The sequence below is a fragment of the Pituophis catenifer genome, unplaced genomic scaffold (genome assembly GCF_029215685.1).
Source record: "Pituophis catenifer annectens isolate HBS135680 unplaced genomic scaffold, rPitCat1.0.hap2 SCAF_13, whole genome shotgun sequence".
In the NCBI taxonomy this organism is placed as follows: Eukaryota; Metazoa; Chordata; class Lepidosauria; order Squamata; family Colubridae; genus Pituophis; species Pituophis catenifer.
The window spans coordinates 15,337,687-15,358,574 of NW_027256893.1; the positions used below are offsets into that span (position 1 = coordinate 15,337,687).

A 20,888-nucleotide genomic window follows, 5' to 3' on the forward strand; every position below is an offset into this window, starting at 1 on the left:
TTAAGATTTAAGGGGGATTAATAGAAGTGTAAATGTTTTGATTAAATAAATCTGAGTAAATTTTTTAAAGATGGTATTAGTTAAGATAGGTGATTTAAGATTAAGAAATAAGTGTTATGGAAAAATAGAATACATAAAATTTTGTTATAGATGGGGGAAAAATTGTATAAATTGATGACCGGATCAGGACTCTGTTCCAAAAAGATGTAATTTGTGTGTTGAGAAAAATAAAAATATAAAAACTTTTTGCAAAAAGAAAAAAGAAAAAAGAAAGAAAGAAATGTGAGCATGCGCAGCCCTGAGGGTCAAAAATGGGACGTAATGATGTCCCAGTGGGTGGGCGGAGCCTCCCGCCACTGGCCCTACCACCTCACACGAGCCGGATAGATCCAGCCAGATTTCACCACTGGGCTTAGCAACCCCTCTTCTTGAGATATCCACCAGGTGCAGAGTGTTACCCAACCCCCCCCCCCCACATGTTAACAGATAACAGAAGTTAGATCACTGGTAATGGTTTTACCGGTAGTAAAACTGGCGGGAGGCTCCGCCTACCGACCCCGACATCATCAAAACGCTTCTGCGCATGTGCAGAAGCTTCTGCACTTGCGCAGAAGAATGCGCATACGTGTGAGCAAAGCAAGTGCATGCGCGCGGTCCCGCTGTGAACCAGTAGTAAAGGTAAGTAGAACCCACCCATGTACGAAACTCAATAATTCCTCTGTAGAACTGTATCAGCAGATCGTTGGGCAGTTTGAGCTACCTGAGTTGGCGCAAAAAAGAACATTCTTGGTTGTGCTTTTTTGATTATTTCTTTTTGAGAATGGTTTATCTCTAATGTAAGGACTGAGATCAAAAAAAGGAAAAAGGTAACTTGAACAGGTTGTTTTTCTACATTTTTCTGCTACTGAAATGCTTACCATTTTCATTTATTATGTAGAAAATTCATCGGGGAAGTAATAAACCAATGACAACAACATCTGTGGGAATGTAATAAGTAAATTGGCTGTGGTGCACAAGCCTGAGTCGCAGGGAGTTGGCAGAAAACAAATGTAATAATAAATACAATTTTGCAAAAGATCTAAAGGTAGGTGTTGCCTGTTCCTTATAATGTTGGTTTCCGCAGTGAAAAGAGGCATTTGAAACAAACATTTGAGCAAGTTAGAAACAGAAGCTGAAGGTCCTTGAAGAGATGGCAAAGCCAGTTGATTTCCACATTTTCAGCGTTCTGGTGACAGGATCCGATCGGGGAATCGGTCTGGGTCTGGTGAAGAGGTTTCTGGAGTTGCCCTATCCACCTAAATGGGTCTTTGCTACAACCCTTGACCTGGAAGGAAAAGAAACCAAGGTAAGAATGAGTTAGCACAGAACAGGTTGGAAACAGTGGCTCAGAAGTTGAACTGAGGATGAATGTCAACCTTGCATTTCCAACATCCCAGGAATATTCGGAGCCACGAATGTTTACACACCAATTAGTATATTCTTTCCTTTGGCAGCAGGCAGTGCTAAGTAAAATGCAGATGGAATTGATTCTGCTTAAACAGTATAGAGTTCCCCATTACTTTTTTCCTTAAATTCTATTGACTGTGGTTATTAACTTTTTTAACAGCATAATTCCCCTTGTTTTTTTTCTTCTCTATTGCATACTTTGTTTCGTCTTATATTCAACTGAATTTTTTTTAAAAAAAAACCCACAATGCCATTCAAAGCAGAGGAATAAAGTGGAGGAAAATAGCAAGCAAAATAAATTTAGGCATAATGCAAGAGGTACGTGGGACAGTGAAAAGAAGATGTAATGAAATCTAAATCATATCAACAAAATTCATTACACCTCTCTACGATTTTTTTTATCCTTTCCCCTGGGCAAACCACCTCGTAAATATTCTACTTTGTGCAGTATATTCCTAGAAATCAAAATATGAGTAGATCAAGTTGCTTCCTGCTAATGGGCTATTTTGCTCCTTATTGTCCAGATAAACATTGTCTGCTATTCTACAAAATAAGGACTGAGCCATTAACCTTATAGTGAGGGGTTCCATTTAAAAAGCTTTGAATCTGCAGTAGAGTGTGGAGGATTTTGGGGGCGAGCAATACGTGGTTGGGCTAAGTGGAATGGACTGGGGTTCTAAGTTGCCTAAGTTCTAGGTTTTTTTTGTTCAGTCAGAGATGTTGCACATCTAATGAAAGAGAAATTGCATATCGTTCCTGCTTTTGAGATTGTCTCCTCTGGCATCCAGCTCATATCATTATCTGTGAATATTAACTCACAGAAAAATCTAAGATCTTTTTTTCCCCCTTCAGGAGCTAAGAGAGTTGGTTTGCAAATATCCAAATCTGGTGGTATTGCAATTAGGTAAGTTTCAAGAGCCATGTGAAAATGGGACAAATTTGGTACTACAGGAACACAATTCAATACCAGAGCAACACAATTCAAAGTTACCCTCAGAACTAACCAAAGCTGGTTAGGTTTCTGAAAGTCAGCTTCCTAGAGAAAAAAGAATTTATCTTACATGCCTCCACATGTTAGAACAGCTTTTTCCAGAGAACGTTTTGAACAACTAGGACTCATGTTGTCTAGGTCTAAGTATCTGCAGTTACAGGGTGTTCCATTTGCAGAAAGACTCTGCAGCTTTGGTGTTGAAAGTCATCACACATATACTGTTGATATGATCAGATGATTAATCAATACACTTACCAGTAGTTGTTTTTGGTGGTTGTGATTTGGTTCACTGTGGTTTCTTTGAGATGGGATAGATTGTTGGGAGACCCTCCGTTCAAAGTAGACAAACTGCTCCTCCTTTCAAGAGGAAAGCTCCATGAATGGGCATCTGACATAAGGTAACACCTACAACTCTTTGCTTTGAGAAGGGAAGGAGACTGTACATAGCAATCTTTTTCAAAATGAGCAGCTTTAAGATATGTGGACTTTAACTCCTAGAACTGAACTCCCAACTCTTCCAACAGTCAGTAAAGTGATGGAATCTGCTTGCCCTGGATGATCTTAGCAGACAAACTTTATAGTAGTTAAACTTTATATTGGTTCACAGGGTTCAGGAAGACCTCACGTGTATCTCTGTATTTTAATTATTTTATTCAAGTTCTATAGTCGCCCATCTCAATGCAATTGATTCAATTGTCGGTCAGGGTTTGAGTGTTGCAGGAACAGAATCAGTTGTGAGTTTGTGCAGTAGCTCTTGGTTATAAAGCCATCATTTGGATATAATCTATAAAGACCATCTGACTTTAGCCCTCTGCGGCTGTCAGTTCAGAGCCGAGAGACTAGGTCAACCTGATCATCAAAGTTCTTTCTTTGAACTTTGAAGGTGGTTAGTGGCACAAACAGACACAAAGATCTGTGGTTTCAGGAAGCTCTTTATCTTGCAATTACAGAACTTCATGTTGCTGATGTTTCAATAACCTTGTTTTTTCCTGAGATGTCACTAAACTTGAAAGCATCCAAGCTGCTCAGAAAGAAGTGCAGAAATGTGTCGGAGAAGGTGGCCTGACCATCCTATACAACAATGCCGGCGTTTGGGATTTCAATGATCTGCAAACTGAAAATGCCAAGGATATGATGCGAGTTTATTCTGTCGATGCCATTGGTCCACTACAAATGAGTCAGGTTCGCTTATGAACAAACCCCCTTTCAATGCAAGGAAGACTGCTTTAATTAAAGCCAAAAAGATTGAGCCCTTCAATTCAATATAATTCGGGGGTACCATAACACTGTAGTGCCTCAAAACAATGAAGTAGAAATTGTACATTGATTTGGGATCAGGTTGACACATTAGGAGTGGAGGCTCCCTTTTAGGCAGTGTTGGAACGTAGCAGTTTTCCTGGCTGTGCTCAGATCAGGGTACGTCTGTGAAAGTCCCCTTGGAGAAGGAGATGGAAGACCCTTCCCTGTCATTGTCAGCTCCTTCTCTTTTCTTCTCTCTACAAGGCATTCCTACCCCTGCTGAAGAAGGCAGCCCGGAGAAGCCCATGTCAAGGGCTGAGCACCAGCAAGGCGGCTATTATTAACATGTCCAGCATTGCAGCCTCAATTGAACTTATGGCTGGTTTTGAACAATTTAAAATGATTGGATACCGCTGCGCTAAGGTACCTAATGAGTTTTTTATGTGGATCTGCCTGCACATCCCTGAGGGCATCTGCCCATGCTTCTGTTTCCCTAAGCGTGCATATTAATCAATTGCTGAGATGCAGCCCTGTGTGGTGTCCCAGATCTGAGTCAGCAATGATGCTTTATTTATATTTATTTATTTATAATGCAATTTATATGCCGCCCTATCTCCAAGGTCTCAGGGCAGCTCACAATGGTAAAAATGCACAGTTCCTCATTAAAAGACAATATAAAATTAAAATTCCAATTTAAAACAATTTAATATTCATTAAGTCACACCCCCCCCCCATCAGTCCAGGCTGTGGAACAACCAGGTCTTCAAATCGCGGTGGAATGAGCGAAGGTCAGGGGTCATCCGGATCTCCAAAGGAAGTTGGTTCCATAGGGTGGGTGCGCCCACAGAGAAAGCTCTCCTCCTGGGGGTCGCCAGCCGACACTGTCTGGCTGACGGCACCCTGAGGAGGCCCTGTCTGTGGGAACGCACCAGGCGATTGGGAATTGTCACTGGCTGCAGGGGGCTTTAGCATAGCATAGCATAGCATAGCATAGCATAGCATAGCATAGCATAGCATAGCATAGCATAGAATAGAATAGAATAGAATAGAATAGAATAGAATAGAATAGAATAGAATAGAATAGAATAGAAGTCTTTATTGGCCAAGTGTGATTGGACACACAAGGAATTTGTCTTTGGTGCATATGCTCTCGGTGTACATAAAAGACAAGATACGTTCATCAAGAATCATAAGGTACAACACTTAATGATAGTCATAGGGTACAAATAAGCAATCAGGAAGCAATATCAATATTTGCGCTATCGTCTGTGCTGTTCTACAAGCAGTTTCCCCAATTCTGATGCAGACGTCTTGTATGAAAGTGCTCCTTTCCACTTTTAAGCTCTTCCTCACAAGAACTTTGTTCAAATTCAGTGGGAAAGGATGCTTTGAAAAAGAAATTTCATTTTTTTTTTTTTGAGAATGATTTACATCTAATGTAAGGACTGAGATAAAGAAAAGAGTAACTTAAACAGATTGTTTTTGTATTACCCAAATGTTACCCTTTTCATTTTTTGTATAAAAGTCAACAAATCATCAGGAACAAAACAAAAAAAACCAGTATCAATGCGAATGTTTGCCTTGGGGTAGTACGAATACTTCTTGTTTGCAAAAAGCAGCTACCTTGGTACTCAACTGCTTTGAAACTCATCAAATTTGGTACTCAATGTATTTTGACATTAAAATTTTGTCCTGGTATTCATTGTTTGTATGGTACTCAACACACAAGCTAGAATTTGTCAGTGTTGGCTGCCATGTGACTCAGTACATTAGTCCTTATAGGAAGAATTTGTTTGGTACTCATCATGAGTAACCGAGGTACCACTGTATTTAATGGGAAATTGTTTTGACAGGCCAAACCGGTTATTAAGCAGACCCTGAAACAGATTTTACTTGCATGAGATGCAGAATAATTAAATCTGTAGAGATTCTCAGTCATCCAGGTCGTGATTGTCCCAAAGGTGTTTTTTCAGGAGGCAACTTGATTTTCTTATTTTTTCTTTGAAGACATTTCGCTTCCTATCCAAGAAGCTTCTTCAGGTCTGACTGGATGGTGGGGAATGGAAGGATTTATATTCCTTGCAGACAGCTGGTTATTTGCCTCCTTTTAGAGGGTCATTGAAACACTTGGATCAACAGTCTGCGAGGAATATAAATCTTTCCATTCCGCACCATCCAGTCAGAACTGAAGATTCTTGGGTGAAAAGCAAAAGGTCTTCAAAGAAAAAAACAGAAAGTCCAGTTGCCGCCTGAAAAAGCACCTTTGGGGCAGAATAATTAAGATACACATTTGTTCCCTTGTGTGACCCTCAAGGAATTTTTCAGTTCATTGCTGATGTGCCTCATAGGCCTTTCCAGCCCCGTGTAACATTTAATATACTACATCCTATGTGTACTGTTTATCTCCACCGTATCCTTCCTTTTTTCCTTCAATGCATTTTTCCCACATAGTTCTTCTTTTTTTTTTTCCTTACTCTTGCAGGCTGCTCTAAACATGCTGACCAAGTGTCAGTCTCTTGGATATTCAGCCGATGGCATCATGAGTGTCACCATGCACCCCGGATTAGTTAAAACTGCTAACAGCCCAGTTGTAAGTTTTTCTTTTAGACATGGAAAACCAATAAAGGAGAATATTTGCAATTCAGGGTTGAAATGAAGGGTCCTTGGTGCTCTCTGAACTTGGTTGTTTTCTTGTAGACGTTTTGTTACCCAACTAAGTAACATCATCAGTGCTAGCATTGATGATTTAACTTAGTTTGAGTAATGAAACATCTACAAGAAAACAACCAAGCTCAGGGAACACCAAAGACTCCTCATGACATGGGAAAAGGTATATAACACATTCATACGTAGTCAGCCATTTATGAATCAACATAGATAGACATTTTCAAAGACATGAATGATAAAGGAGAATATTTGTTGAAATGAGGGTCCTTGGTGGTCTATGAGCTTGTTTTTTTTTTCTTGCAAACATTTCATTACAAAATTAGGTAACGCTAGTTCACTAATGATGTTACCTATTTTGGGTAATGAAATGTCTTCAAGAAAAACAGCCAAGCTCAGAGAGCACCAAGGGCCCCTCACATAGGGGTGAAATGCTCCCGGTTCGGACCGGATTGCCCGATCCGGTAGCGATGGCAGCGGGTGATTCGGAGAACCGGTAGCAAAAATCCCCCCTCTCCATGCCCAGCTGAGCCGCGCAATCATCAAAGCCTGTTTTTTTTTTACTTTTAAAAGCATTTTTTCTATAACCTCTTCGGCCGAAAAAATGCTTTTAAAAGTAAAAAAAAAAAAAGCCTCTGACGATCGCGCGGCTCAGCTGGGATCGTCAGAGGCTTTTAAAAGCATTTTTTTCTGCAACCTCTTTGGCCGAAGCGGTTGTAGAAAAAAAAAAGCCATTAAAAGCCTCTAACGATCCCAGCTGAGTTTCCTGATCGTCAGAGGCTTCCAAAAGCATTTTTTTCTGCAACCTCTTAAGGTTGTAGAAAAAATGCTTTTACAAGTTAAAAAAAAAAAAATAGTTGGCCATGCCCACCCAGTCACATTACCCACCACCACCACCAAGCCACGCCCACATAATCAGTAGTAACAAATTTTAGATTTCACCCCGTCCTCACATATGAATGACTTAATGGTGAGTCCGTGAAAGTTTTGGTATTCTGATTATTTGGGTCTTTAGTGCTTTGTTTGATTAAATAATATGCTAGAATAAAAATAATTTACTTCTGTTAAAGTTACACTACATATTGAATTAGAGCATTGAATGAGGTGTACAGACAGTGAAGGAACAGAAATTTTAACCGAACAAACTGAATAATCTTCCCCTATAAAAGTTAACATCCATTTCCTCTTAAAAGGAAATCTACTAAATCTTACCTTCTCGTGTTTAAATCTCTTCTACTGGTGATTCTCCCTATTTGCCAAGGGCTCTTTCTGCAGGAAAGCACGTGCTTATATACGAAATGAGAAGGACTCCGTTCATGTCATATCTGAGATTCAAAGCAGGGTTGACACATTAGTTTCGGAAATCATAACAGGGGAAGCTTCGCATAGCAAAGCAAATAATAAGAGTTCCATTTTGCAAATATTAGAAGTAATTTTATTGACTTAGTATCTGCACTAGCAAGGCCTCCTCATCCATGGTCAACTTATCTAACCCACATTTAGGGATTTACACGATGCTTTGCATCATCACCCATCATAGGGGCTGTGCTTGCATACTGTACCTTTATAAGCCAGAATGAGATTGGCCTGTTTTAATATAAATTCTTCTCTATATTAGAGTTGAACATTTATGGTCAAGGGGTCCAACTGTCAGGGTTCCAAGTAACATACCCATAGCAAACAAAACTCTGAGGCAGATAGATTCCTCAAAGAATAAGTTTATTCGATATGTCATATTGGCACAGGCTGGTGAAAACCGACTCTGAATATTCCCATGGTTTTCACCTAATTAAAAGTAAAAGTTTGTCACTTTCTCAAAACAACCAGTCACATGGCCCAATCAGGATACTGCCCAGTTGCTAGGTGACATCAGTCTCCTCCTTCCGAGCACCTGCTGGAATGTCCTTGGTTCCCAAGGGAAAGTATTTTGTTTTGACTATAATACCCAACTATCTCTATTCCCCCCTCTCTATCCCTCGGCTCCAGTGTGTCAGCACTAAAGTGTCAAAATGGCCTCAGTCAGGCCAGGAACTGCATTTTGCTGATCTGCTTATGGGAGGGTTCTGGGCTGGGCAGGACCGATTCTCTTAACTTCATGAGATCTTTTTTTGTGGCAGCCGGAAATCAGCGTGGAAGAGAGCACCCAAGGCATCATTACTGTGTTGCCCAAGCTTTGCGAAGAGGACAACGGGACCTTTGTGGATTATTTGGGTCGTCGACTTCCCTGGTGATCCATCCGTCTCATCTCAATGTCATTGTTTCATAATAAAGTGAGAAGCAACAAATAAATAAATAACTGTATGTCATGAAAATCTTGGTTTTGTTTTCTCTTTCTTTCAGAAGGATTTTTTTTAAAAAAAAAATTAACCAGTATTCTTCAATGTCTCAAATGTAATGTGAGAGGATGAGGAATTGAACTTTACATCAAGCCTGTACCATAATCTATTAGTTTCAAACATTTTTTCAGAACATATTCTTCGAACATATCCCTATAAAAACACATATGAAAATCCACATACACACACATGTGCAAAAGTAGAGAAAAAAAATCAAGTAAAAGAGAAAAGAAAGATCATTAAAGAAACAAGAATCAGAAAAAATAAGCAACTTCCAAACGTCTTTTCAACAATTATAAAGAAACTCATTATCCCTCTTTCCTCTTCAATATTACAAAATCCCTTATTCCATTCTTCTTTTAGTCATCCAATCCAGAATTCATTATTACTTCATTTTTTGCCATTTCCATCAAAAATGTCCACAAGGTTTCCAGTCTTTTATAAAATTACTTATTGTTTTGTCCTTATCCAGACGGATGAATTTTTCCATTTTTGCCAGACTTGCCATGTTAGGTTCAGCTTGTAGCTTACTCCTAATTTGTTGGTCAGGCAATATATCTGTTTCTTTAAGAAACAACTGAGCCACGTAATCAGGGTTTGCTGAACCCTGTAATTAGGCTACAGTGCATAAATAAGCAGCGCAGAGAAGCGTTCGTTGTTCCTGATTGATCCTGTTCCTGTTGCTTCCTGAGTCTTTCTGCTGATTGGTGTTAGACTGAATTGTTATATGGTACTGTATACCGAGAGTTACTAAAGTCTGTTTGCTTTGGTAAGGGAAGATACTTACTGGACTGATATTACTGTTTATGACCTTGGACTGTTTTACTTACACCGAGACTGCTTATTATCTTGTATATAAAGTATTTTTCTCACACGAGCTGCACGTTTATCTCCTTCCCTGTGTGTTTCTGCTCTGCTCGTTGCACAAGCAACAAATACTTTTTACACACACCCTAACATGCCATTTTCACATTCCATTCCTTTATTGTGGGTGTTTCAGTATTCCCCCATCATTGTGTACGTTACAATCTTGGCAAAGCCATCTATATCCCTGTCCCTGAAAGGGCCTTGGGAGTAATAATCGGTCACTCCTTCCAGGTAGAAACAAGGAATGTTCTTTCATTTGAACTTTGCATCTGGTTGTTGTTTTAAGGGCCTTTCTAGGCTGGATGTCTCAAGAAAGAAAATATGCAAACCCAGAGTTGTTTTTGAGGACACCAAAGTACAGTTTAGGTAGTGAAATGATTTTTCCCTGACTTCCAGAGCTTTTAAAACCTGCCAAAGATTGCTGTCTTATGGTTTCCTTATGGGGAGCTGCTGTATGGAGCACTTTGGGGCAACCCTAGTCCTGTTCTTGCTCCAGAGAGAAATTCTGAGGAATTTATCTAGTCGCCAACTCCTCTTTCCATGCAGGCATCACCTATGTCTTCAATTTGACATTGATTCACCCAAAATCATAACTCCTGTAAGGTGTGTTGATGCTTTGGGTGGAAGTGAGGACCACAAACATCTTTTTAGGTAATATATCTTTACCTCTTATTATGTGGATTACTCTTTTGATTAAAAGAAGTTATGCTGCTTTTGAAGACAGGCTAGTAAGGTTTTTCAACACTTTTAAAAGTGGGTGTGTCATGTTTCTTATTATAGTCCCTCCAATGAAACGAAGAGATATTTGAAGGAAAGTGTTCCAGGCAGGTTGGAAAGCAGAAGCTGCAGCTCCCGGAGAGATGGCAACATCATTGGATTTCTGTGTTTTCAGTGTTCTGGTGACAGGATCTGATCGGGGAATTGGTCTGGGTCTGGTGAAGAGGTTTCTGGAGCTGCCTTCTCCACCCAAATGGGTCTTTGCTACAACCCTTGACCTGGAAGGAAAAGAAACCAAGGTGAGAATCACCTAATCTAGGCGGACAATGCAGTACCATAGTTATTGTGTTGAATGGAGACTGGAATGACCTCAATTGGCCATGGAGCTCACAGGTGATTGGGGGCCTCTTGAGTATCCCCACACCTACTTGTTCCCAAAGGTGGTTGTTGGGGAGAAAAGAATTAAGAGTACCATCTACGCTAACTAAGCTTCCAGATGAAAGATGGAAGAAAATGTGACCTTGAAAACTGAGTAGCAAATCACCCAAAAGATTTACATCAATTATCTTATTCTGTAGTGACAGTTGGAATGGCAGAGGTGAGCAAGCTGGCCAGATTATCCTCTGCAGCACAGGCTTTGGTTGTTCCAATTAAGAAAGTCAGAGGTAGCAGTGAGATATGCACTGTTCCTTGGGGACTCTATCCGTACTGAATGAATTCACACATTATGTTAAGCTTCAAAGTGGTTTGTTTCCATTTGTTTTATTGGAGTGGTAATATTGCACAGCTGGCATTTAATGAAAAGGTCACTTCATACTTTTCCTGGTTGGTCCACTTTTTAATATTATTCTTTTTAGAATCTTGCTCAGCTTGTTCCTTGCTCCTGATATGAATAATTACAACTTTTAATTTCTTAAGGTTTTGTTCTGTTCAGCTAATAAAATTCTACAGCTACCATTTAGTAAAGAAGAAATGGTACACCTTTCCTCTTTTTTAAAATATTGCCCTCTTTAAAATCCTGCTCAGATTATTATCTGCTTCTTGTATATAATTGTGAGTTTTAACTGACCCCCCAAAAACCTATGATCTTTTCTTTTTCCTCTAGGAGGTGAAAGAGTTGGCTTGCAAACATCCAAATCTGGTGGTGTTGCAGTTAGGTATGCTTCCAGAAACCTGTGCAAATAGGACACATTTTGTACTACACAAAGGTGCAAAGTATCATACTGGAAGCCATTCTTGGAACTAACACGACTTGCAGAGTCAGTAGTGGTGAACCCAGCTAGTGACTCTGCTGTTTTGTTTTTTTTTAAAGTTTGGCTACTGACTGTGGGATTTTTGGGGTTTGGCTGCTATGTGGTTTGTAAATGAAACCAGTTGTGTAGTTTGTCAATTAGCAGAATGAGTTACAGCCATAAACTCTGGGTTACAAAATACTGATGAGAATGACATATCAGGAACAAGAGTGAGAAAATTGATGAAGTCTCTTTGCAGCCCTGATAGGATAGCCCCAGGCAGAGGTGGTATTCAGCCGGTTCGGACTGGTTCACCCCAACCGGTAGCGGAAATCGTGGGTGGGATTTGAGTATGATGTGCTAAGATGTGGGGGGGGGGGGTGTTAAGGATATCGTTGTTGTGTTACCAACCAGCAGAGTGTAGAGCACAGAGAAACGTTGCTGAGAGCAATGAATAAGAGATGTGCAAACTGGTTTATCAAAAGTTTACAGTGAAAAAACAATCCCACAGTCTTTAAATCAATCCAAGTCTTTGCCAGTTAAATCAGTCCAGCGATACAAAATCTCTTCTTACCACACAAACAGTAGTTGGTTAGAATAACAAACTCACTCTGGTTCACAAACCACGATGGTAGCAGATCCATCCAACGATGATAGCACAATGATAGCAACTCCACACACTATGGTAGCATATCATCAACTGAATACGTTACAGTACCTTTCTTAAATACGTTTACAACCAGTGATTATCTAATTACAGCATGACTCAGCATTACAATGAATCAGCAGTAAAACTTTAAAGTCACATAATACATATTCATATTAAAGTCACAGAACACATATATTGCCTGGACAACTTGTTAGGCTCAAACCATATCCTAACAGGGGGGTTGGTTTTTTTTTTTCTAATCAGGGCAACGTGATCTACCCACATATGGGTGGACATACTGCTTCCACTTTCACCTTTCAGGCCCAATCCAAGGGCCTTGACAGGCAGTCACTTTCACGTCAAACTATTTTTGTGTTAAATTTTATATTTTTATACCAACAAAGAAATAAAGGGAGACTAGTATAGATCTATTTCAAGCTATTTAGCTCTCATCAGCTAGCCATACTCTTCTGGATTCGAACTCGGGCTACTTACATATTAGGTAAATGTATTAGCCTCTAAGCTACTGGCACTCCTGGCTTTGTCGGCTACACCAGGGGAGAGATTGGTGTTTTTTTTTTTTAATCAGGGCAACCTGGTCTACCCAAATATGGGACGGAGCATACTGCTTCCACTTAATCTCTCCCCTGGTATAGCCGACAAAGAGAGGAGAACCTGTGGCTTAGAGGTTAATACATCTACTTAATAATATGTAAGTAGCCCAAGTTCAAATCCCAGAAGGGTATGGCTAGCTGACAAGAGCTAAATAGCATGAAATAGATCTATACTAGTCTCCCTTTATTTCTTTGTCAATAAAATATAAAATTTAACATGTGCAAAAATACTCTGTGTCACAATTGATCTTTGATCTCACTAATCAAACCTGACTACCGGTAACTGATTTTGTTTCAGGTCTGCTTGGAGCCCAGTTTTTAAGAGTGACCGGGTGTATGACCTTAAAGTTCTGATATTTAGACAATATCATTTGCTGCTGACTGATCCATGCCTCATCTATTGGGGGCTGGTAGCTGCCAAGATACCCGGTTGCATGGATGGATACACAAATCCAAGTTTGAAGGGAAGTCCTCCCTAGCAATTCTGAAATGGCATGCTGTTGTGTTTCAAGCAATGTTATCGTTCCACAGATGTCACTAAACCTGAGAGCATCCAGGCAGCTCTGAAGGAAGTGGAAAAGTGTGTTGGAGAAAGTGGGCTGACCCTCCTCATCAACAATGCTGGCATTGGGTTGTTCAATGACCTTGAAACAGAAAATGCCAAGGATATGATGACGGTGTATTCCATCAACACCATTGGCCCTCTACTAATGAGTCAGGTTTGTTAACTTTTAATTTAAGTTTTCGGAACTACCTTTCAAGGCAAGTCCGGTTTATTAAATAAGGCTAAAATACTAATCAATTAAATTCTATGTTACTGAAGTCATCACAAATAGTATACTGAGGCATACTTTTGGGCAATAAAAATTTTTATTCTATCCCTCTTGAAAGGCCTTTCTGCCCCTGCTGAAGAAGGCAGCCTGGAGAAGTCCATGTCAAGAGCTGAGCAGTAGCCAAGCGGCCATTATCAATATCTCCAGTTCTGCAGGATCCATGGAAGTGATGCTTCTTTGGGATAAGTGGAAAGTCATTGGCTACCGTTGCAGTAAGGTAACAAGCAGTAAGGTGACGACTTTATGAAAGTTCCTGCCCATAAGACAAAACCTAATGACTGGACCTGCCTGTATCTACCTGGGGAATAAGCAGGTTTTTATTATCCACCTGTTTTCCCTCCTGGAAGGAGTTCACATCCAAGCTGTTAGCCATATAGACAAACCCCCATGATCCCAAACATCCCTAAATATGTTTGGGCAAAGTTTGAAGACTTTTTTTTTACAATTACATTTTCACCCCTTCCCCCCCCAACCCATCCCAAACTTCCCAACCTCACCCTCCCTAACCCTCCCTAACACTCCCCTCCCCCCAGACTTCCATACAATATACTCAGATCAAGAAAAAAAAAACCCTTTGTATAAAACTTGAACCCCTCCCTCCCCCTTATAATTTTTCATCTTCATTACATTAAAATATTTCTATCTTAATATAACATTTTCAAATGAAAGCTATTTGATACTTCCTGGTTTGATATTTGTTCTGAACATAATCTATCCACTTTTTCCATTCCCATTCATAAGTCTCTTGTGAACAATCTTTTAAATATGCCGAAATCTTCGCCATCTCTGCAAAACTGGCCATCTTCAGAGTCCATTCCTCGATCGTGGGCAAAGCTTCATTTTTCCAGTATTTACCTATCAATAATCTCGCAGCTGTTATCATGTACAATATCAACTTTGTTTCACCCGAAGTAAAACCTTTAACTATACCCAATAAAAACAGTTGTGGAGAAAATTGAACTTTTTTCTTCAAAACATTCTGCATGACCCACCAAATTTTTATCCAAAAAGCCTTAACTTTCTTACAGGTCCACCAAACATGATAATATGTAGCATCTATACAATCACCTCTCCAACATTTTGGCTGAACATTAGGGTACAAAGTTTGAAGACTTTTGTAGAGATTGATGGGACCAGAATTCTAACCCTCTGCATTTGAACTGTTAAAGTGCCCAAGAAGATATAAGACATTGAATTCATTATAATTATTCATTATAATTATATCCACCCATCCACCCCCTTTGTACATAGCTGAGCATTTTGTTAGTGTCTTACCCAAATTCTTTTAGGAAAAAAAAATAGATTTAAATAAAGCTGTGGCAGCTCTGAAATTTCATTCCTGTCTCTTTGCAGTTGCCATTGCCTTTGGAGCCATGGGGAGATGTCTAGATAAATTCTGAAGGGCTTCTTACCTCTTTCATTTCCTGACTGATGCACCTAATATCCTGTATTAATTCATCACATTTTTTCCCTTCTATCGTCTCTTCGGTGCCTTCCCTGCTCACTGTTGTTATTTGTCCCCGCCAGGCTGCTTTAAACATGCTCACCAAATGCCAGTCACTTGAGTATCCACGCTACGGGATTCTGTCCGTCTGCATCCATCCTGGCTGGGTGAGGACGAATTATAAAGAGGCAAGTGCTTTAACCTGGGAAAAGGAAAACCTATTCAGACATGCATCAATGACCTAATGACAAGCGCCTGATAGTTTTGCTGTGCTGATTATGTGTGTTTTTCGTATTTTGTTTTCTATTGTATTAACTAGGAAAATTGTCAGGTTTTCAGGCCATCTTCAAATAAATTGCATCTCAAACAAAGTCTTTTTTGAAACAAACTTCCATTTTATTTAGCACGGCAACTTTTACACTGACTCCATGCAGCCAGCACTGACGCGCTGACCCAAAATCCCTCCTCTTCCTTCCCCCACTCCTCTGCATTCATTGGCCAACTTCCCAATCATTCACCCCTAATCTACTGCTCCAATTCAAAGAATTTCCCCCCTCCCATCCATCTCCTAGGGGACATTATCTCCAGCTAAAATAAGTAGGTGAAAGGCAACCGTCCCGTTGCAGACACTTGCATTCTCCTTCTTATGTCAGCACTAGGATAAATGCATCTTGACGTGCTGACAAAAATATACTAAAGCAAACTCATGAATATTAGGCAAATGCTGCTCGTCATACAAGTTAAATTAGCAATTTGTGTTATGTGTAAAGATGACAGAGGACTGGCAACATTAACTACGCAAACAGAATATAGATTTTAAACAAGCTTTCCTTCCCATTTTTCTTACAAAGAAAATGTATGTAACCAACTTTCTTTCATGGAATCTCTGCCAGTTTGAGCTACTTAAAGAATATTCCTATAGTCAGAAAACTTGAGTAAGTAAATCTTACCCTAAGGCAAAAATGCGACATCCGGAAAAATACAGCATCCTTCACTTAATCGTCCAGGGAAAGATTGAAGGCAAAGGAGGTCCAGGCAGAAGAAGAACATCATGGCTTCAAAATCTAAGGGACTGGTTTGGACCAAACTCAGCAGCACTTTTTCATGCGGCTGTTGATAAAAATAGGATCGCCAACATGATTGCCAACATCCGATGATGGATACGGCACAAGAAGAAGAACAGAAGACAAAAATCATATCATGGAGCTTTAGAAGCACCAGAAGCACTTAAATGCAGAACTCAAAACCTAGAAAGGACGGGATAGGCTTTTGTCAAAGACGTTGAGATAGGTGTTGCCCAGGGGTGGGATCCTACTGGTTTAACAACCGGTTTGCTGAGTGCGTGTGGGTGCGCAGTTTGCAGAAAATTGAACTTCTGCGTTGCTGAGAGCAAGGAAAACAGCTGAGGAGTGGCAATCCACTCTGCCGCCCCGATCAGCTGGGCTTTGGAAGCAGAAATATAGGTGAGTATAACGCAGGGGCGGGTGGGCAGGCCCACTTCAAAGAATGAGAGAATTGGTTCCCTCACGGCTGAAAGTCGGAGCTATCGGTTCGCCCGAACCAGTCTGAACCGGTAAAAACCCACCACTGGTGTTGCCCAGTATGCTGGTTGACCCTGTGGCTGTATTTACCCATGATAAATACCTTCAGACTTGCAAGATTGATATCAGCCTTGTGAAGTAATTCAGACAAGAACCGCATCCATCAGTGCTAGTTCTATTTTATTATAAAATGATATTAACAGAATCTTGCAAGACTGAAGGTACATCTCTACCCACTCACTTTTACAGTCCAAGAAACCAGGGAAGGTTGTTTCTGAGACGTTTGCCACATTCTTCTGCAGGTTCAGCTGCCTCTTATCTGACCATTGTCTGGTCTGTGGTTCTTCCTCCTGTCTCCCAAGGGTTATCCCACATACCATTATAGGAAGCTGGGCTGTACTGACGAGTTTTTTTCTTTTTTTTTTTGTTACAGGCGGATCTATCAGTGGAAGAGAGCACACAAGGCATCATGGCTGTGCTTTCCATGCTTTCTGAGAAGGATAACGGGACCTTTGTGGACTGGTTAGGTCGACAAGTACCCTGGTGAACCATTTGCATCTTAATGCTTGGACACTAAGCATTAAGCGTCCACTAATGCTTAGTGTCCAAGCTAATATAACACTAATGTAACACTATATTCCCAGGTGATGAATCTCCAATAAATCACTGATTGTCATGACAATCTTGTCTTTGTTCCCTCTCCCCCCCCTCTAGTGAAAGTGGCATATAAGTCTAAGTGCTATTGCTATTACAAAACGTGAATGGGAATGATGTATTAGGAACAGGATACAGAATGAATGATACAGATGAAATCTCTTTGCAGCCCCCTGATATGGTAATCTCAGTTTATTTTGACAAGCATAGAATTGGTTCAAAGATGTCAAAAACGTTATGTGTACCTGAGGAATTAAGATCGTAGAAACACCCAGGAGCATAGAAGAGTTCAGAGGCAGATGCATAAATAAATGTCTTAAACGTATTTATTTATATGATAAATCGTATTAACTATGTACAACAGAGATCAAGTCTCATGAGGAACAAACAATAAAAGAGAGAGATGGAGAGAGCGCAAGGTGGAAAAGGTTGGAGGGGGTTTTATACTCAGGGTAAGCCCCTCCTTTCCACATAGGGGTGGAGACGCTCTCTGCCTCCACTGGTATCTATATGACACATGTGCCAATGGCTTGCAAATACTTGACAGTATTTCAATCAGGGGTGAAATGCTCCCGGTTCAGACTGGATCGCCCAATCCGGTAGCGATGGTGGCGGGTGGTTCGGAGAACCGGTAGCAAAAATCCCTGCACCCTCCCCCCCCACCAGCTGAGCCGCACGATCATCAGAGGCTTTTTTTTTTAACTTTTAAAAGCATTTTTTCTACCATCTCTTCTGATGAAAAAATGCTTTTAAAAGTAAAAAAAAAAAGCCTCTGATGATCGCGCGGCTCAGTTGGGATCGTCAGAGGCTTTTCAAAGCATTTTTTTCTGCAACCTCTTGGCCGAAGAGGTGGTAAAAAAAAAATGCTTTGAAAAGTCTCTGACGATCCCAGCTGAGTTGCCTGATTGTCAGAGAGGCTTTTCAAAGCATTTTTTAAAAAGCCTCTCTGATGATCTCAGCTGAGTTGCCTGATCGGCAGAGGCTTTTCAAAGCATTAGAAAAAATGCTTTGAAAAGTTAAAAAAAAAAAGTTGGCCACGCCCACCCCAGTCACATTACCCCCACCACCACCAAGCCACACCCACAGAACCGGTAGTAACAAATTTTACATTTCATCCCTGACCTCAATGTCATATTTTAATATGATAGTGGGACCTCAGATATTGGATAAGTACAGTCAGTTGTGGGTTTATTCAGTTGGTTTGGGGTCTAAGGCTGTGAATTGAATGTGATGTGCAAGGACAGTTTGTATCATGGTTGAGTTTAATTTCACAAACAACCTAACCCGTCCAACTAACTATATTTTAATCCCAGTTGGAGCCATGTTTTTAAAAGAGTGGCTAGGTCATGCTTTGCTGGTGATTTTAAAAGTTTTTCTTTTGGGACAATGACTTCTTATGCGTCTACTGATATTCTTATGCAGTGGCTGGGAGTCATGAGACTCAACCACTGGAACTTGGAAGCTGTCTGGATGCTCCTGAGAAGGTGATGAATTGCATGGATTGACCCTCAGATCTGATGTTCCAAGAGACGGAAAGATGCTGAAGTAGCATGTTGTTGTTGTTGCCTAAATAATGTGGTGGTTTTTTCCGAAGTCGCTGATCAAAGCAGTTTACTTTATTACATAAAATTAAAATACTGAACAATTAAGTTCAGACTAAGTCTGTGATGGCGAACTTATGGCACACGTGCCAGAGGTGGCATGCAGTCCCCTCTCTGTGGGCACGTGAGCCATCGGCCCAATTTCAGCTCCACCGTGCATGCGCGTGCCCCTCCCACTGGCCAGCTGGTCTTCGGATCTCTGCCGCACATGCGCGGAGGGCCGGGGCTGTCAGGGCGTTGATTAATCCCATTCTGCTTTTGGGATAATCGCACCTGATTACGAGGGGTGGATCAAGACCTTTCCTTGCAAGCATACTTTAAGAAAACAAAGCCCGAAGATATTTTCTAAGAAAACTCATTTATTTGTTATAAAGAAAATAAAACACCTAACTGATCTAATTAGTTACATTTTGAAAATAAAGTTCGTGCCAGCTGCTTCTCAGCAGCCGGACTTCTGGCAAGAGAACAAAGGAAAAAAAATGTGAAGGAATGTGGGGTGGACAGTTTAGCTTACTGTTAACAATTCTTGGCAAGCTACGGAAAGTCTGATAGTCCAGAAATGAGAGCTCAGCTGGTAAATAAAAGAATGCAGTGACAGGGGCTGTGCGGGGGGCCATGCACATGCACTGCGGCAAGGCATGCAGGGGGCATGCACGACTGGGTGGGGTTGCATTTTACATTTTGGGGGTTTGGGCGCACACATTCGCGTGAGTACATACACACTTTGGCCACTCAGTCCGGAAAAGGTTAGCCATCACTGGAATAAGTAAATACAGAAGAACAATAAGGCTGAAAATGGGTCATCAAAAATTTGGTCCATGCTGTATGTGTGTGTTGAATTAAACTCTCTTTCTCTCTTTTCATCTTGCATCAGAAAAAATTCAGACCCAACACTAACCTGTCGGTGAGACATAACAAATCATAATGTTACTCATCTATTTCAGGGGTGGGTTCTAAATTTTTTTACTACCGGTTCTGTGGGCGTGGCTTATTTTGTGGGGCGTGGCTTGAGGATCATGTGACAATTCTTTAGGATTTAGCAGAGGTACTGGTCTACCAGGCTTTTATTTATTTTATTTTATTTTATTTTATTTTATTTTATTTTATTTTATTTTATTTTATTTTATTTTATTTTATTTTATTTTATTTTATTTTATTATTTTATTTTATTTTATTTTATTTTATTTTATTTATATACCGCCCTTCTCCTGAAGAACTCAGGGTGGTGAACAGCCATAACAAAAACAATGTACAAAAATAGAATTTAAGAGCAGATTAAAACAATTAAATCATGGGCCAAATTTAAAACTCTCATTTTAAAACCAATTTTAAAACCCCATTAAAACCAAATTAAAATCATTTATCCCATCAGAGCGTTTATCTCATTATCCCATTTATCCCATTTTAACTGCTTGCAGAGCTGTACCGGTCTACTCATTTTGTTTTTGGAGGCACTGGTCTACCTATTTATTTTTGCAGGCACTGGTCTACCCATTTATTTTTGCAGGCATTGGTCCACTCATTTGTTTTCTTTTACCACTGATCAGCTGTTGGGCGGCCCTTTGAAGCCCCGTGGCAAGAGTTTAAACAGTTTTTTCCCCTCTAGCCAATAGCTGGGACTCAGGAGGCAGCAATAGATTAGGGGAGGGGCCAAATAAAAGGTAAGAATAATGCAGGGGGGGCAGGGGGCAGAACCGGTTCGGTGACGTCATATCGTCACCGCTACTGGCTCGGCTGAACCGGGCCGAACCGGGAGGAACCCACCACTGATCTATTTGTTAGGGCATTTCATTGACATGCGGTCAACCTCTTTGATCCTTGTCACCCTGGTAGATCTCTCCAGCAGAAACATGGAAGATGTCCATGGTTCATTTTAGGGCTAGTTAAAGTTCTAAAATTAATTCATTATTAGCTTTAATAATAATTTATTTTAGCTTCAGAAGTAAACTGTCTAGTTGCTAACATAGCTGATACAGAATACACATCACCTTTGGGAGCACACTTAAAAAATTGTCCAGAGGGAATATGATCCAATAAAGTTCCTGAAGACTCAGGATAAA

The 20,888-nt window shown here is 40.4% G+C and overlaps 2 protein-coding genes across 2 annotated transcripts; both read left to right on the forward strand.

Moving 5' to 3' along the window:
* Nucleotides 1-1,127: 1,127 nt before the first annotated feature.
* On the forward strand, nucleotides 1,128-8,571 carry LOC139323707 (C-signal-like). Its single transcript, XM_070953162.1, has 6 exons — nucleotides 1,128-1,345; nucleotides 2,299-2,350; nucleotides 3,432-3,619; nucleotides 3,941-4,099; nucleotides 6,159-6,266; nucleotides 8,458-8,571. The coding sequence occupies exons 1-6, from the start codon at nucleotides 1,190-1,192 to the stop codon at nucleotides 8,569-8,571; spliced, it is 777 nt and encodes a 258-aa protein (XP_070809263.1). The 5' UTR covers nucleotides 1,128-1,189.
* Nucleotides 8,572-10,403: 1,832 nt separating this feature from the next.
* Nucleotides 10,404-17,120, forward strand: LOC139323703 (C-signal-like). The gene is made up of 6 exons (XM_070953157.1): nucleotides 10,404-10,559; nucleotides 11,366-11,417; nucleotides 13,287-13,474; nucleotides 13,647-13,805; nucleotides 15,116-15,220; nucleotides 17,007-17,120. Exons 1-6 carry the CDS (start codon nucleotides 10,404-10,406, stop codon nucleotides 17,118-17,120), a joined length of 774 nt encoding a protein of 257 aa, XP_070809258.1.
* The last annotated feature ends 3,768 nt before the right edge of the window (nucleotides 17,121-20,888 follow it).

Bases quoted from the DNA above. Each gene is read 5' to 3' on its own strand.
- LOC139323707 (XM_070953162.1), top strand. From the start codon at position 1,190: ATGGCAAAGCCAGTTGATTTCCACATTTTCAGCGTTCTGGTGACAGGA. The intron at 1,346-2,298 runs GTAAGAATGAGT...TTCCCCCTTCAG, and splicing joins TGGAAGGAAAAGAAACCAAG to GAGCTAAGAGAGTTGGTTTG. The intron at 3,620-3,940 runs GTTCGCTTATGA...TCTCTCTACAAG, and splicing joins GTCCACTACAAATGAGTCAG to GCATTCCTACCCCTGCTGAA.
- LOC139323703 (XM_070953157.1), top strand. From the start codon at position 10,404: ATGGCAACATCATTGGATTTCTGTGTTTTCAGTGTTCTGGTGACAGGA. The intron at 10,560-11,365 runs GTGAGAATCACC...TTTTTCCTCTAG, and splicing joins TGGAAGGAAAAGAAACCAAG to GAGGTGAAAGAGTTGGCTTG. The intron at 11,418-13,286 runs GTATGCTTCCAG...ATCGTTCCACAG, and splicing joins TCTGGTGGTGTTGCAGTTAG to ATGTCACTAAACCTGAGAGC.